This window comes from Aegilops tauschii, chromosome 7 (assembly GCF_002575655.3).
Source record: "Aegilops tauschii subsp. strangulata cultivar AL8/78 chromosome 7, Aet v6.0, whole genome shotgun sequence".
Lineage (NCBI taxonomy): Eukaryota > Viridiplantae > Streptophyta > Magnoliopsida > Poales > Poaceae > Aegilops > Aegilops tauschii.
The window spans coordinates 78,392,389-78,409,981 of record NC_053041.3 but is presented as its reverse complement, the minus strand read 5'-3'; the positions used below and the strand labels follow the sequence as shown (position 1 = coordinate 78,409,981).

General features: G+C 44.4%; 1 protein-coding gene and 1 long non-coding RNA gene across 3 annotated transcripts; one reads left to right on the top strand and one right to left on the bottom strand.

The window, feature by feature from the left end:
- Positions 1–1,875: 1,875 nt before the first annotated feature.
- LOC109754406 (putative leucine-rich repeat receptor-like protein kinase At2g19210) lies at positions 1,876–4,226 on the top strand. Its single transcript, XM_040394247.3, has one exon. It carries the CDS (start codon positions 2,189–2,191, stop codon positions 2,774–2,776), a length of 588 nt encoding a protein of 195 aa, XP_040250181.1. The 5' UTR covers positions 1,876–2,188; the 3' UTR covers positions 2,777–4,226.
- Positions 4,227–10,898: 6,672 nt separating this feature from the next.
- Positions 10,899–16,712, bottom strand: LOC123494783 (uncharacterized). 2 transcript variants are annotated; one of them, XR_006666659.2, is made up of 4 exons: positions 16,244–16,712; positions 16,002–16,088; positions 12,208–15,373; positions 10,899–11,383 (listed from the first exon to the last, which is right to left on the bottom strand). It is a non-coding gene; the product is annotated as an uncharacterized lncRNA (long non-coding RNA). The 2 variants fall into 2 exon arrangements; XR_012189757.1 differs by having other exon boundaries at positions 10,899–15,373.
- Positions 16,713–17,593: the final 881 nt, after the last annotated feature.

Below are 17,593 nucleotides of genomic sequence, written 5' to 3'. Positions count from 1 at the left end.
CCACGCAATCAGGCATTTAGCTCCCGAGCAGGCGTCCTCACCAGCCCAAAGAAAAAGATCTTCTCAGGGAATCAATGAGCTTTAGGGTTTTCTTGGGGATTCGAAAGATAGACATAAAGTACGTAAGAATGGAGTCGAGGACTGCGGAGATGATTATGAGGCGATCGCCCCTGTCTAGTAGCTTTGCTCGCCAGCCGGTGAGAAGTTTGCGAGTACGTTCAATCAGCAGGGCGAATGCATTGGATGGTGGCTTGGTCGGGCGAGGGGGAGGCCGAGGTAGGTTTGAAGAAGGGAGGCACGCGTGCAATCCATGGCAAGGGCAATGCTGGCAGCTAGGGTTTCATTTGTATGCAGGGTTGCTAGGGTGGTTTTTGAGAAGTTTATGGTGAGGCCAGTAGCCTGGGCAAAGTGCTGGAGTATATTCTTGAGTGTGGCAGAAGTGTTGGGTGAGGCAGCAACAACGATCAACATGTCGTCAGCGTATTGAAGAATGGTAGGGGGCAGGTGGGTGAAGATGGGATGGTGAAGATTAGGATCAGGGTTTTGAAGGATAAGTTGTTGGAGCAGATCAGCAACAATTAGGAAAAGGTAGGGGGAGGCCGGGTCTCCCTGGCGCAGTCCATTCTTACATGGAATCCATCGACCTGGGATGCCGTTTAGGAGGATGGTAGTCTTGCCAGTGTTGAGCATATTCTGAATCCAGTTACGAAAAGTTTGGGAGAAGCCACGGACATCCAGGATTTTGTCTAGGGCGTTCTAGGCAACCGAGTCGAAGGCTTTCCTGAAGTCAAGTTTGAAGGTCATGGTGGGGCGTTTGCGAGAGTGGCAAGAGCTGATGAGATCTGTTGCAAAGACATAGTTTTCGGCAATGTTCCTCCTAGGAATGAAAGTTTGATTACCGTGTACTAGAAGTGGGATGAAGGGTTGAAGTCGCGATGTGAGAACCTTGGCAATGGCTTTGACCGGGCAGTTTTGCATGGATATGGGCCTGAAGGCATCAGGTGAGGTTGCAGAGGTAGATTTTGGGAGGAGGGCAATGTGGGCACGGTTTAGACGCTCCGTATCTGCAACACCCTGGTGGAACTGTGCGAAGAAGGAGAAAATTTCCTGTTTGATAGAGGGCCAGAAAGTTTTATAGAAGGACGGGCCAAAACCATCGGGGCCAGGGCTTGCTTGTGTTTTCATTTGAAAGAAGGCATGTTTGATCTCTTCTTCAGTGAAATGTGCATCAAGAGCATGGAGCCCAAGCACGGGGTGAGGATAGATCGATTCTAGGTCAAATGGGCAGGTTGTGGAGGTAGTAGAGCCGATTAACGTAACAAAGAACTCTCGCAAGATGTCAGCTTTTTGTTGGTGTGAGGTAAAAACCGAGCCGTCTCAGGTGAGGGAGAAGATCTTGTTCTTACGCATCCGTTGTGAGGCAGACATGTGGAAGAATCTGGAGTTTTCACCGCCATGAATCGCACGTGATACTCAACTTGTATTTCGCTCATTTCAACTTGGTTAGCTTTTAGACGAAGGGTGAAGGAGCTTCTGGCGGTGTCAGTTGCCATGTTTCTATCACCACATCTTTGTTTATATTAGGCGATCGAGGGTAAACCTATGGAATTGGAGTTCCCAAATAAGGTACATATGCACAATCTCCGTCGGCCAGTTCCAGAGCTATAAAGTCAGAAGAGCTACCGAACCAGCCCCCCAACTCGTGCTTATAATAGTGTGAGAAGAGCAAGGACGATGACAAGTTCATAGGCAGGCAAGTCAACTTCCGGCCTTACACAACCGTACAAGTGACGGTTTACGACAAGTAGGCCCAGTGAACGAGACATGGATGGAGCACCTAGAATCAAATATATACTATCTCTATCCTACCTTTACACGAACTGGTAGCGAACATATATATTGTGCTGCATTGCCGGCTTGTTTGTGCAATGGAGCGATCAACGCCCCGAACAATGGCGCCAACACGGTGGCTACTGCTTATCTGCCTCGCCGGTGCGGCGGGTGGCGTACTCCAAGCTCGCGCCCAGCCTGACAGCAACGGTATTTTCTAATATTGATCCCATGTTCACAACACAATTTTACATTCTCTTACATTTCTTGCTGCGGAAAATTTTCATTTTCTTTTGCAACGTATGGATCGTAGGCATGCACAGTCGAACTGTGTACACGTTGTGTCTGTGCGTGATTGATGGATTCATCGCATGTTGTTTGTACTGAAGGGTTCATAAGCATAGATTGCGGTCTTCCAGGCAAGACGAGCTACGTGGAAGACACCACCAAACTCCCCTATACTCCAGATGCCGGCTTCACCGACACCGGCACCAACCACAACATCTCGGCCGAGTATTTAACCCCGTCAACCGGCAGGAGCTGGCACAATCTGCGAAGCTTCGCCACTGGCCCGCGCAATTGCTACACGCTCCTCTCTCTCATGTCCGGTCTCAAGTACCTCGTCCGAGCCAAGTTCATGTATGGAAACTACGACGGCCTTGACAGGCCACCCGTGTTTGACCTCTATGTTGGCGTCAACCTGTGGACGACGGTAAACATCACGGGCCCGGAAGGGATGGTGTCCACAGAGGTTATTATTGTGGTGCCGGACGACTTCTTGCACGTCTGCCTGGTGAACACCGGCGCCGGGACGCCCTTCATCTCTAGCCTGGAGCTCAGGCTGCTGCACAGGACACTCTACCCGCAGGCAACCACGACGCAGGGCCTCGTCCTCTCGTCCAGGCTCAACTTCGGCCCAACTAGCGAAAACAATGTCATCAGGTGAATCAGATACCAATCAAAGTTTTTCTCCGGTTTTTGCCTCCCAAGCATATGTTCCCGGGTGAACAACAAATTTGAGAAACCAGTAACAAAAATCAAAACAATATAATAAAGGTTGTGGGAAATAAACATGTTCATGTCTTCTATCTGCAACTCTGCGTACAAATTGTAATGAAGAAAAGACGTATTTTGTGATCTGGAGAAAAAGGAAAAAATAATCTTTCTTGTTTTTTTTTGCCTAGATCAAAATATGCCATTTCTTCCAAAAAGATCGCATGCAGTTAAGGCACAACATGTTTGTTGTAACAAAATAGAAAATTATTGATTTTTTTTCTTTCAAATTTCCTGTCCACCCAGGGTATGTGGACTAGCTTGGCCTCCATTTTGAACATCCATTGTTTTCCTCTAAGTTTTCATTTCTTCAATGGCACTAACCCTACGTGACACAATTGATCAGGTATCCGGACGACCCACACGATAGAATATGGGTCCCTCGGGTCAACTCGGCAACCTGGACCGAGATAACAACGACGAACACGGTGCAACACGAAGAAGGCGACTTATTCGAAGTGCCGACTACGGTGATGCAAACGGCAATCATGCCGCGGCGGAACGGGATCCCGTGGCGCAGTCCAGCGACCCATCGCCAGGGTATATCGCCATCATGCACTTCTCCGAGCTGCAGCTCCTCTCAAGCAACTGCATGCGTGAGTTCTTCGTCAGCATCATCGGCGAGCCATGGCACCCAAACGGCTTCACACCCAAGTACCTCTATGGCAGCGCCACTTACAATAGCTTGCCCTCTCGGAAGAGCGAGTACGTCTCCATCATCGCCGCACCCAACTCAACACTGCCACCTGTAATCAATGCTCTCGAGGTGTTCTCCGTCATCCCTACTACAATCATCGGCACAGACTCCAGGGATGGTATGTGCATTCTGTATAGACACGTATAAAATATGTACATGACCACAATAGTGCACGCCTAAAAAAGAAAATTAAATCACAATTTTCCTAAAATTATTGTCAAACCGGATCAGTATCGTCTCAAAGTTTTTTGATCGACATCTAACCAGCCTCCTCTCAAGTCACTCCATATATAACATTATACTACTACTGACTTAAAATTGCAGTTACAATAAAGCTAGAGAGTGCAATTTTTAGGTGATAGGGGCAAAGGTGTCCCGATGTTTTGATGAGATAGCAATCGTTTTCTGTGGGAGTCGACTTTGACGATCTGACTACGAACGTGCGAAGACGTCGCGCCTTAGCAATCGCTAAACCAACTTCCGAGGGATTATTGACCACGCCGGAGCACAATCAACCTGACCATGAGGGTCTATTTCCTGCGAACAAACAAAGAACAAGTAAGAAACTAAGATTGCAATCTGGATATTGCGAATAAAAGAGGAAAGCTTTATTAATGAAGGTGGGTTCTGTGACGCCTTTGTCTGGTCGTTGAACACAAACAAAGTACGCGAAGTTGCAGCTATGGCGAACTTTTAATATAAACAAAACCTAAAGTCTAAACGACGCCCTAAGAGTTGTATATATGGAGGAAGAGCCGGGGGGGATTTCGTGGCCCTTGAAGGAGGGGTCCGAAATCATCCCTAACTCTTGTTTCCCCACACATACGGACTCTAAAAACAGCCTATACTCAAGTATTTCAAAATTACATGGGCCTGGCCCAATAATAAGCTGACGCAGCACCTATAATAGCCTCTGGACGAAATTTATGAAGTGGCATCTTGTATATTTTGTCCAAGGCTTCACGCACTCATTATTGTGGCTTCAAAGTCCTGAAATCATCACTTGTAACTTCGTTTTTGTTCCCCTTGCGCACGCCATCATCTCCATGCTTGATCTTGCTCCAATGATCATCCTTCTTGTCCAAGCTAGGCCCTTCATTTGCAAGCAAGACAAATGTATGCAATTTAGGCAGCATCATATTCTCATGAACATTAGAATCATTACCAAGAAACGAAAGTACCTGGTAATTTAATTGGCGTGCGCGAGCTCTAGTAATTGGTCATGTATATGTATCAGTAGGGGCTGTGGGTGTAACTTTGTTAGTGATGTCCTCATCATCCTCCCCTTCTTGAATTGAAGTCGTCCTCGACGGAAACTCATCTTCCTCACCCAAGTAAGGCTTCAAATCTGCAATGTTAAAAGTGGGGCTAACCCCAAAATCTGTAGGCAACTCAAGTTTATATGCATTATCATTTATTTTCTCTAACATCTTGAAAGGACCATCGGCACGTGGCATTAGTTTTGATTTGCGCAAATTAGGAATCTTATCCTTACGCAAATGTAACCAAACAAGATCTGCAGGTACAAAGACAACATGTTTTCTACCCTTATCTCCAGCAAGTTTATATTTAGCATTCATACGCTCAATGTTTTTCTTAGTTAACTCATGCATTTTTAAGATCAAATCAGCACGTTGTTTAGCATCAAAATTAACCTTCTCCGAAGATGGAAGAGGCAACAAATCAATAGGTGCATGAGGTAGAAAACCATACACAATTTCAAAAGGGCACATCTTAGTAGTAGAATGCAATGAACGATTATAAGCAAATTCAATATGAGGCAAGCATTCCTCCCACATTTTCTTATTATTCTTCAAAACAGCCCTAAGCATAGTAGACAATGTTCTATTGACTAATTCAGTTTGTCCATCAGTTTGGGGGCGACAAGTAGTACTAAAAAGCAGTTTAGTCCCCAACTTAGCCCATAAACATCTCCAAAAGTGGCTAAAAATTTTAGTATCACGATCTGAAACAATAGTATTTGGCACACCATGCAAGCGAATAATTTCACGAAAGAACAAATCAGCAACATTAACAGCATCATCGCTTTTATGACATGGTATAAAGTGTGCCATTTTCGAGAACCTATCCAGGACAACAAATATGCTATCCCTCCCCTTCTTTGTTCAAGGTAAACCTAAAACAAAGTCCATAGATATATCCTCCCAAGGAATACTAGGTACAGGCAAAGGCATATATAAACCATGAGGATTGAGTCGTGACTTAGCTTTTTGACATGTAGTGTAGCGAGCAACAAAGCGCTCAAAATCCCGTATCATCTTTGGCCAAAAAAATGTGTAGCAAGTATATCCTCTGTCTTCTTCACGCCAAAGTGTCCCATTAATCCTCCTCCATGCGCATCCTGCAACAACAAAAGACGAACGGACCTAGCTGGAATGCATAGCTTGTTAGCACGAAACACAAATCCATCGTTAACGACGAACTTGTTCCATGTTCTCCCTTCTTTACAATTCTGCACACCAATATCACAGGTATACTTGTTCCATGTTAACGACGAATCTGGATTGGTACGGTATGGTGCACGGTTGGGTAGCGAAGCACCGGGAATTAAGTCAATCTGATACTCAATCCCTCGAATAGGTGGTAACCCCGGTGGCACGTCTTGTGAAAAGACGTCAGCGAACTCCTGCAAAATGTTAGTAACAGCAGGAGGCAAAGAGGAAGGTACGTCCTCGAATGAAAATAATGCCTCTTTGCACACAAAAGCATAACAAACAGATTTGCTGAAATCTAGATCATCAATATCAGATTTGGTGGCAAGTAACATGCACTTTTCAATTTAATTTCAGAAGCAACACTAGATGGTTTATTATCAGGCTGCATTTGTTGCTCAAATTCTTTTTCCACAATCTGATTTTCACTCTTATTTTTCTCCTGTTTTGCTTTATTAGCTCTATTAATATCATCTTTCAAAATGGAATCGGGAGACATAGGAAGTAAAGTGATATGTTTATCCTTATGAACAAGAGTATACTGATTGTTTCTACCATGGTGTACAGAATTTTTATCAAATTGTCATGGTCTACCAAGTAATAAGGAACATGCTTGCATAGGTACCATATCACAATCAACATAATCAGCATATGTAGAGATACTAAAATGCACACGAACAATACGTGTTACCTTAACCTTGTCGCTGTTGTTGAACCATTGGATGTAGTAAGGATGTGGATGTGGTCGTGTGGTGAGAGATAGCTTCTCCACCATCTCCATGCTAGCCAAGTTGTTGCAGCTCCCTCCATCTATGATGACGCCAACAGAACGTTCCTTCACTACTTCCTTTGTATGGAACAAATTATGCCTCTGATTTTGCTCAGCTTGTGTGACCTGCACACTCAAAACACGTTGAGCAACTAAACATTCATACATGTCAGCGTCTTCAGGAGCCATATATTGCGTCTCATGATCAGAATCATCTCCACCGTGTTCGTCACATGTAATAAGAGCCAAAGTCTCCTCATCATAGTCATTAGCGGACTCATACCCACCATCCTCAGTAGCAATCATCACACGCTGAGATTTGCATTCTCTCGTGTAATGACCTCGTCCCTTACAACAACGACAAGTAGTATCACTTGTGTGCCCTGTTGATGCCATGGAAGAAGAAGAACTCTGTGCAGCCCCAATAGGTGTGCTCTTGGCAGATAGTGGTGGTTGTGCCTGCTTCCTTGTATCACGGCTGGAGGTGGCAGCTGATGGAGATGTCGGTGCAGTAGACTGTGTGGAAGTAGAGGATGCACGCGGTGTCCATGATGAAGGTCGACCTGCAGAAAAGTTAGTCCGCGCCAATGCCTGTCGATCCTGCACTTCACGTTCAGCTTTACAAGCAAGATGGAACAAACAAGTGATATTATTATACTTCTTATACTCTAGAATGGTCTGAATCTCTCTATTTAATCCACCCATAAAACGTGCAAGCATAGCTTCATTCTCCTCAACAATACCACATCTAATCATGCCAGTTTGTAATTCCTGATAATATTCTTCTACAGAATTTTTTCCTTGTCTTAAGCGCTGCAATTTTTGAAGTAATTCACGTTAATAATAAGGTGGAACCCAACAAGTACGTATAGCAGTTTTCAAAGCAGCCCAAGTAGCTGGAATGGGATATAATCTACAATATTCAGACCACCAAACACATGCAAAACTAGTGAAAGCACAAACAGCAGCGGGAACACGTCTCTCCTCAGGATATTGTAAACATGTAAACCGTTGTTCAGTTTCTAACTCCCAAGTAAGATATATATCAGGAACATATCTACCCTCAAATGGTGGAATATTCAATTTTAGTTTAGGAAGATGGTCATGAGCTTGTACCTCAGGTGGTGGTGCAGCCATACCGTTGCGATGATATGCATGAGGACGACCTGGTGGTGGTGGTGCTGGTGGTTGCACGTAGTTCTGATTTTGATCAACCTCATCCTCGTAATGGTCCTCCACCTTTGCAGTAGCAGCAGGAGCTACAGAAGCATCAATAGTAGGTACACCGGCACCAGAAGTTTGACCAGGCTCAAGGGGAACGCGTTGTGCTCGTCCCACTTGATTTGCAAGGCGATGTTGTTGTTGTTGTTGTTGTTGTAGAGGTGCGACAGGTGTAGCAGGCGGTGGAAGACGCGCGAGCAATTCATTGAACTTGTTATCGAGCTTTGTTTCGAATGCCTTCTCAATGCCATCTATCTTCTCCATGGCCTCTTCAAATCTGTTTAGCACATCTTCCACCTGTCCACTCATCATTTGCTGAAACTTATCATGAAGCTCCTTGTTCGTCATGTTCTCCCAGTCAGTCTCGTCGGCTTGTGATCCTGCCATGGTTAGCAGCAATAGAAACAAACAAGAATATGATCCTACAGACTACTAGAGAGTGGCAGTGGGTCACAAATCCGTCAAGCAAATCTCAAATTCTTAACAGTTCTTACCCCAGCAGCAGGAGGTGATAGGCAACCTTTGTAGTCAAAACTCTCAAAACTTGGATAAAGCGATTACCACGGAGAGTCAAACGCACAACGTAAATGTATGTGGAGCTGGGAAGGCTTATAATATGGTAGCAAAAAAGGTCAGAAATAATCAATTCAGAGATGCAAAGTTGAATAAATGCTCAACGACGGTACTGTGCTGGTCCTAGGCTAGACCGTCCTAGAGACGCGAACCTAGGACACTAACAAAATCACGGCGCTGCACGTAACCAAGGGAAAAGCACACTCTGAAATTTTATTTTTTGCTCTTTTTTTTGCGCTCCTCTTTTTTTTTGCGCCTCTTTTTTTTCGAAAAATCACTATAATGGCGAGTGTCTCAAAACTCTTCCCAAGTCAAACTAATAGTATAGGCACGAAATTTTTTGGAATTTATTTTTTCGGAAATCAGGGCTGCGATGAAGAAAAAGTGCGACAAAAAATCACTATGATGGCGAATGTCTCAAAACACTCCCTGGGACCTAAAAATAGGATAGGGAAAATATTTCCGGTCGCCGAAATTTTGGCCTAAAAACTGCCAGGGGGTCTCTAGACTTTTTTTTTTGAAACCTACTCAGGCAAGGAAACACGAATCGGAAAATAGATGGATCTCGAAAACAAACCTAATATGAGAAGAACTCGGATTGGTGGTGGATATATGATGATAAGATATGACAGCGGTGGTGGTATATGGTAGCGGTGGTGGTATATGGATACGGATTGGTGGTGGTATATGGATACGGATTGGTGATGGTATATGGATACAGATTGGTGATGATATATGGATACGGATTGGTGGCGGATAAGCGGTGGTGGTAGATGGCAGGAGCGATGGAGATGGTGTGGCGGCGGCGGCGCGACAACTTGTGAATAGAACTCGAAACTCTAAGGGAAACTAGACGCTAAGACCAGCAACTTGACACGACGATGCAAACCGCAAATTCAACAAAGCAAAATATTGAAAAGACTATGCAAAGGCTCAGACTGGTTCGGATATGATAAACTAACCCTAAATTTTTTTTTGGCTTTTTCGTGGACTGTAGGTATGAAGAACATACTCGATCTAAACTATGAAAAACTGTAAAATCTCACCGAACAACCTGGAAATCTGATACCACTTGATAGAGGCGAAGGTGTCCCGATGTTTCGATGAGATAGCAATCGTTTTCTGTGGGAGTCGACTTTGACGATCCGACTACGAACGTGCGAAGACGTCGCGCCTTAGCAATCGCTAAACCAACTTCTGGGGGGTTATTGACCACGCCGGAGCACGATCAACCTGACCACGAGCTGCGAGCAAACACAGAACAAGCAAGAAACTGAGATTGCAATCTGGATATTGCGAATAAAAGAGGAAAGCTTTATTAATGAAGGTGTGGTTTTGTGACGCCTTTGTCTGGTCGTTGAACACAAACGAAGTACGCGAAGTTGCAGCTATGGCGAACTTTTAATCTAAACAAAACCCAAAGTCTAAACGATGCCCTAAGGGCTGTGTATATATGGAGGAAGAGGGGGGAATTTCGTGGCCCTTGGAGGAGGGGTCTGAAACCATCCCTAACTCTTGTTTCCCCACACATACGGACTCTAAAAACAGCCTATACTCAAGTATTTCGAAATTACATGAGCCTGGCCCAATAATAAGGTGACGCAGCACCTATGATAGCCTCTGGACGAAATTTATGAAGTGGCATCTTGTATATTCCGTCCAAGGCTTCACGCACTCATTATGGTGGCTTCAAAGTCCTGAAATCATCACTTGTAACTCTGTTCTTGTTCCCCTTGCGCACGCCATCATCTGCATGCTTGGTCTTGCTCCAATGATCATCCTTCTTGTCCAAGCTAGGCCCTTCATTCGCAAGCAAGACAAATGTATCCAATTTAGGCAGCATCATATTCTCATGGACATTAGAATCATTACCAAGAAACGAAAGTACCTGGTAATTTAATTGCGTGCGCGAGCTCTAGTAATTGGTCCTGTATATGTATCAGTAGGGGCTGTGGGTGTAACTTTGTTAGTGATGTCCTCATCATTAGGCTTAGTAGTATGTAAGTTTTCATATGTTTTAAGGCAACGGAGAATTAGCAAATGTGAACCAAACAATTGGTGCTACTAACTGCAGTGTCTACCATGGCTGCGATCAAGACAAAGTATAAAGTGCTGAAGAACTGGATGGGTGACCCATGCGTTCCTAATAATAAGGTACTAGATCGGCAACGCGCCTTATCGCGAGGGTGCCGGTCCCAACGATATGGTCAACCGATGGAAGATCAAACGGCATGATGTATCAGTATGAAGGCAAGTTTTAGCACATGTAACAGAAGAACCGATTATCTGGCCGGTTCAAGAGTAAGAAGAAACATTCAATATGTGTCAGAAGAGTAACATCATCAAGTTAAACATGGGCATGAGACTATCAAAGTTAACCCGTGCCAGAAGCAAGGCAGCATCCACTACGGTCATACGAATAGAAAACTAATTAGCTAACATTAAGTTCAGTAATATGAGCAGAAACATAAGAGAGAAAAAGACAACAATGGCAATGGAGGCGATAAAACTACAAAGCCATAGTTAGGCATACAATAGATAGCTTGGTTCAATTGCCTCCGTGAGTGCCATTGCATATGAACTTGCTGTGAATAGTTTGTGAGATAGATGACCACAAAATTATTTTGTATAAGCAATGCACTTGAGATTTGCTTTTAAAGCATATGGACAGTGAGCGATGGTTTCCCCCTTCTAATCTTGGAAGGCGAAGACCCAGATCTGTTATTCTTTGATCCCTGCCGCCTCGACAAAATTTTTAAGACCAAGAGGATTGTTGTCAGCTTGGACCTAGCAAGATATGTCGTAGTAATCATTAAGAAATCACATTGGTAAGCAACACTGGAGGGCACCGTAGAACCAAATATATACATGTTGACAATATCTTAATCATGATAGATCCAGTTTTCTGAAAATATAAACAACCAAGCTTCTATCAAGCCTAAACCCACTACTGGAAGCAAAGTAAATTTCCTTATATATAGTGACTCTACCGGCAGTTTGGTTTGTTTGCCTGTGTGGGTGTTGACTTGCTTCAGAAGTCATAGATACAAATAGAAGCATAATAAGTGGTTTTAGAAAATATATCAAGTTCTAAAGATAAACAAAACTACTTTCAGTATATATAGTAGATGCCATTGCAGATAACACTCCAATACTAACATTAGAAAAGGTAATCTGGTTTTGGTCACACCATCAAAAAATTAGATAAACACCAGATGGCAAACAAAATACATGTTAAGCCTCCATCCTTGTGATTATTATTTTTCTTGTTCCAGAGCTCCTGTACAAATGATTTACATGGTGATCCGGAAAAAGTTGAAGCAAGCATATAAATAGTGACCCTCCTAGTGAGTGAATAAAATGTAAAAAAAACTCATTTTCATTTAGTGCAAACTATGATTCAATCTTTCTTCTTTTTCCAACAAAAATGTTAATATTCAGAAGGTAGTTGGAGACAGGGCTACACCTTATGAAGGTTTTAATCTTACGGTTCAATGAATTTCCTAGGTAGAGCACACAGTTGATGGATTCAAACTATTTTGAAGAGATGATGTGGCAAGGCTAAGAAGATGAAAATAATTAAGAAGAAAAGTTCATGCTCAACAACTTACGAAGATTTAACTGGGTAGTGCCTCATGGCAGTCATCAACCTTTGAGCCGTAGAACCGTAAGATCAAACTGAGACTCAAGCCTGCATAACCATAGGAAGAAAAGGATCATCAACAAACAGGACAAAGTGAATCAGGAACCAGTTCCTGGTTCCTCTAAAAAATCATTCTAAATGACAAACTGTGAGAAGAAAAAAGAACTGGTCTAATGACATAGATGTGTTAACCGGCAAACACTACCAAGTCAGATCAAATACTCAGCTTATTTCTGTCCCTTTTGAATATTAAGAACGATTATTAAGTAACCAGGTACATAACAAAAACAAATAATGCCTACATAGTAGCTCATCTCTCTTAATACATCTACACTGATTTCGATGTACAATTTAGGACCAATGGAAAACCAGAAAAACACAAAAAACTCACACAATAAAGCTAAAACTAAATATTGCACGCCGTGGAGACCTATCTGGCGTGCAACATCTGTCACTACAGAAGGACATCGGTGTCAATCACAGCGGTAGGGCCATCAGCATAGCCAACAAGAATTGCAGGCCGAACTACGGTCACAGCTACTAACTCCAACATATTTTTGAACGTAGATATGATACATGATTGAGAATACCTAATCAGTAAAGCACCACTACCCAACCATAAACATAGAGGAAGTAATATGAGCCGAAATCACTAATGGCATGAAAAATTAGAGCATGTTTGACATATCATTTTGAAACTACAAATATGAAATAAACTACAGCCAAGAAAGAAAACATTAAGTAGCTAGAGAGCATACACTGCTTTCTAATAGGAAAGAAGGTAATTTAACTCGCAAGGTACTGCCACTGACTTCCACATGAAAGAACGAAGACAACTTTTGTAATCAATGTCTGCCATGCTCATGTTTCTTTTGTAATCAGTAGAGTAGTTGCAACCATGCGCATATCACTAAGCAAAAAAAGAGAAGGTCACGACTTACTTAATGTTTGATGGCGGCAAGAACCACGATGGCATCGGCGGCGGTGGTGGCGTCCGATCGCCAACAACCATGCATATATCAAGTGCCATGATATGTGAAGCAAGACATAGGAATACAAGACGGAAACAAAACAGAGGCACACATGATGCATACTTTACCATACAAACTTAAGGCAGCAAGAGAGGCCCCTATAACTTGCTGGGAGCATGTCTTTCTAGTATAACAAAGTGCATCTTACTCTTGACCAGATTAAATCAAGGACCAACAACAAACAATAAAAGATCAAGAACAACTCATATGCAATAAAGGTATGAGAGAGAAGAAATCTTTACATAAGACGACTATAAACACCGGAGCATAAATAAGCAATACCTTTAAATACAAATAAAAAGGATCTAGGGTTCATTGCATAGTGGGCTCAGATCTGACTTTCCTCGATCATATAACCTACCCCGTCTCTTATCACCAGATCAATCTGTTTATACAGTGGAGCTCCCCTGGTTATCACTCAACAAGAATGACCATCCAAGGACAGAGCAACAAGTATCATAGGATCAAAAAGGATTCTAGAGACAAGAGGGAGGATTCAACTTGATACCCACAGGTGCCTCGATTGCTCGAAGGCACACTTATTTCATACATGGCTAATCATCATCGCCCCAGCACGAAAGCCATCGGAGCATAAATAAGTAACACATTTAAATACAAATAAAAATAGTTCAGGGTTCATTGCATAGTGGGCTCAGATTCGGCTTTCCTCGATCATATAACCTACCCCCGTCATCTCTTATCACAGATCAATCTGTTTATACAATGGAGCTGCCCTGGTTATCACCCAACAAGAATGACCATCCTAGGACAGAACAATAAGTATCACAAGATCAAAACGGATTCTAGAGACAAGAGGGAGGATCCAACTTGATACCCACAAGTGTATGGATTGCTCAAAGGCACACTTATTTCAGCCACGGTTAATGATCATCGCCCTAGCACAAACGCCACTGATCAATTTAGCAAATCCAGGAGCATAGCTATTGGACCAGGGCATCCACATGTAAACCAGAGCATCACATGAGCTCCTATGATAGCAACTAAACATGAACAACAGCCTGCAAAACCTAAAATAGCATGGATCCACAACTACAGAACTCAAGTAGGAACCGATGCATGAGTAGGGCATAGAGCATCAACCAGACGAGCACCACAGCCACGGGCATGTGCCACACAGTAGGCGAAGCAGAGGAGCAGGAGGAAGATGGAGCTCCCCAAGGGAGGCTATAGCCGAGGATAGAGGCGGCTAGGTCATCTCCACGGGAGCGGCCGCCTTTTATACGCATAAGCGTGAAATGACGAAAATGCCCTCGGCTGGGCAGGCTATTCGCGCAAGGCGCGCACGACCGGGGCACATAAACGGTCTCAGTTTCGATCTGACGGACGAGATCGATCGGGAGCGAGATCCTACGGCCGAAAACGCATCAAGGAGTCGATCGGATGGCCGAGAGTCGCTAAACTCTGAGAACGCCCGGTGCTCCTCCCGTCTCTTGATTCTGGATATAGTGGGCTCAGATTCGCCTTTCCTCGATCATATAAGCTACCCCCATCATCTCTTATCATATACAGTGGAGCTGCCCTGGTTATCACTCAACAAGAATGACCATCCAAGGATAGAACAACAAGTATCACAGGATGAAAAAGGACTCTAGAGACAAGAGGGAGGATCCAGCTTGATACCCACGGGTGCCTCGATTGCTCAAAGGCACACTTATTTCAGTCAAGGTTAATCATCATTGCCCTAGCACGAACACTACTGATCAATTTAGCAAATCCAGGAGCATAGCTATACAACCAGAGCATCCACATGTAAACCAGATCATCGCAGGAACTCCTATGATAGAAACCAAACATGAACTCAGCCGGCAAACCCTAGAATAGCATGCATCTATGACTAAAGAGCTCAAGTAGGAACCGATGCATGAGCAGGGAATAGAGCATCAACCAGACGAGCACCACATCAATATAGGCACGGCCATGTCCAATGCAGTAGCCGAAGCAGATGAGCAGGAGGAAGATGGAGCTCACCAAGGGAGGTTGTAGCCGAGGCAGTACTCGGTGGGCACCGGGTTGCGCCTGAACACCATCAAACCAGCGAGGAACCACGTCGGAGTTACGCCTTGCACTGCCCCGTCGACGAGCCTGCATACCATAGGAAGAAAAGGATCATCAGCCAAATTAGGAACCAGTTCCTGGTGAAGAAAAAAGAATAGATTCTGATTCCTATAAAAATCAACTTTAGATGACAACCCCTGGTAAGAAAAATCAGGAAGCAACAATCTTAAAGGGAGTAGCATCGATCCCTAAGCCACAAAAGCATCATACAGCAGCAACTACAACCCACACCATAGGGGGGAATCAATAAATGCAAGGCATAAGTGGGAAAATTTGCAACAAATGCAAGGAAGCATATATTACTAGGAGTCTAAAATAATATTTTCATTCAGCAAGGTGCCATGGCTGAGTATGCTTCTGCACCCTAATTGTCAATCCCAAGACAGACTGTTTTGTGCTTAACGGTGAACCTTTTTATCTTTCTATAGTAAGAAATAAAAGGTTTATCATGGCATTTCATAAATGATTTAGTCATGCCTCAACATATAATAAGTAACAATAAACCAGAAGAAGCAATTATGTCTTTGCTTTCCCTCTATATAAAGAATGTCCTTATTATTCCTAGGAGGCATGTTGCCATCAAGTTTCTTGCTGGACTGCCTAATTCCAACATTTAACAATGATGCATATCATTTTAGAAAACTAAATATCTTACCTTGGATCCGTAAATGGCAATTGGTGCTATCAGAGACACTGCAATTTACTTCCAACCCTCTGCATTATCTTTCCCAATTCCTTGAACCTGCAATTGGAGATCATATTTAAACTAAATTAGTTTCTAATCAATAAACCTGCAATTTGGTTTCTGATCGATAACCAGTAGTAAAGCTAGAAGAACAATTAGTTCATGACCTAATGCAATATCTACTCCAAGACCATGGCCAAAAATCTGACTACCTCTTGCACACCCAAAATCAGTTGAGAGGTGGCAGTTGCTATAGCCTTGGCGGATCTGGCCGCCACCATGATCATCCCCTCAGCCAACTCGTCCTTTGCTGCTACAGAACAAGAGATAGAGAGAGGAAGAGAGAGGTGAGGAGGAGGAAGGAGGGGAGGGGATGAAATCACCAGACATAGCCGCCGGCGTTGGAGCCAACACCCGAAACCCTAACCACGGGGCAGGGTCACGGGTGGGGGCCATGAGCGGCAAATCCGGCAGGAGGAGAGGACGCAGCGGACCGAGGCGAGCTCAGCGCTGTGCTGCGCGGTGGCGGAGATGTCGGGGCTCGCCGGAATCAGGCGACTTACATGGAGCAGACGAGAGAGAGGGATGAGGGCTCTGTTGCAGCGCATCTGGCCACCGCCGAAGCAGCGGATGGATGCCGACGGCGTGGTTCTAGGTGGTGGGTGGCGGCGGCGATGTGGGCGGGAGGAGAGCGGCGCGCGGGAGGGGAGGGGAGGGGAACGAGAGAGAGGGAGAGGAGGCGCGTGGGAGGGGAGGGGAACGAAAGAGAGATAGGGAGAGGAGGCGCGTGGGAGGGGAGAGGAGGAGGCTAGGGTTCACCACGGGAGCCGGCCCTTTTATACCCCCTGTGAGCGAAATGACGAAAATGCCATCGGCGAGGCAGCGTAATTACGCGCGATGGCACGAACGAGACGGTAACTATTCATTCCAGCAGTAACTTTTTTTGATCCGACGGACGAGATCTATCGGGAGCGATATCCAATGGTCCAGAACGCATCAAAAATTCGATCCGACGGCCGAGAGTCGCTGAGCTCTGAGGAGCCTCGTAGGAGCTTTCATCTCTTATTTCTGGATGGGATACACTGACTTCTGACTCTATGCCAATGCAAGCCCTCCAAGGGTCAGAAGCATGTAAGTAGTTCATATCTGCATTATTTATTTATTTTATTTTTTTAGAAAAGGAGGATGTACCCCCGGCCTCTGCATCTGAACGATGCATGCAGTCATATTATTAATTATTCACAAAGACCATACAAGGTGATACATCAATAAGCCTGAAGCCACCATCTTGGCAACGCTGTTGCTACTCATATCCCGTTGATGAAGGTGTGCCGAATGTCCGGGCCTAATACCAAACAGACATCGCACCAAAACCTAACATCTAAAGCCGGGTGTCCCATCCAAGCCACTACCTAGATTGGGGCACACACCGGTCCGGCACACTCCTAGTGAGCACCGCACGCTGCAAGGGCCGTCCCTCCATCTTCCATCGGTCCATCCTCGGAGCAGAACTGATGCACCGACAATGCCAGGCCTCTCTGGCATCAATGCCACCATGACGA

What these genes read in the sequence shown, in the direction of transcription:
- LOC109754406 (XM_040394247.3), top strand. Translation starts at nt 2,189, where the DNA reads ATGGATTCATCGCATGTTGTTTGTACTGAAGGGTTCATAAGCATAGAT.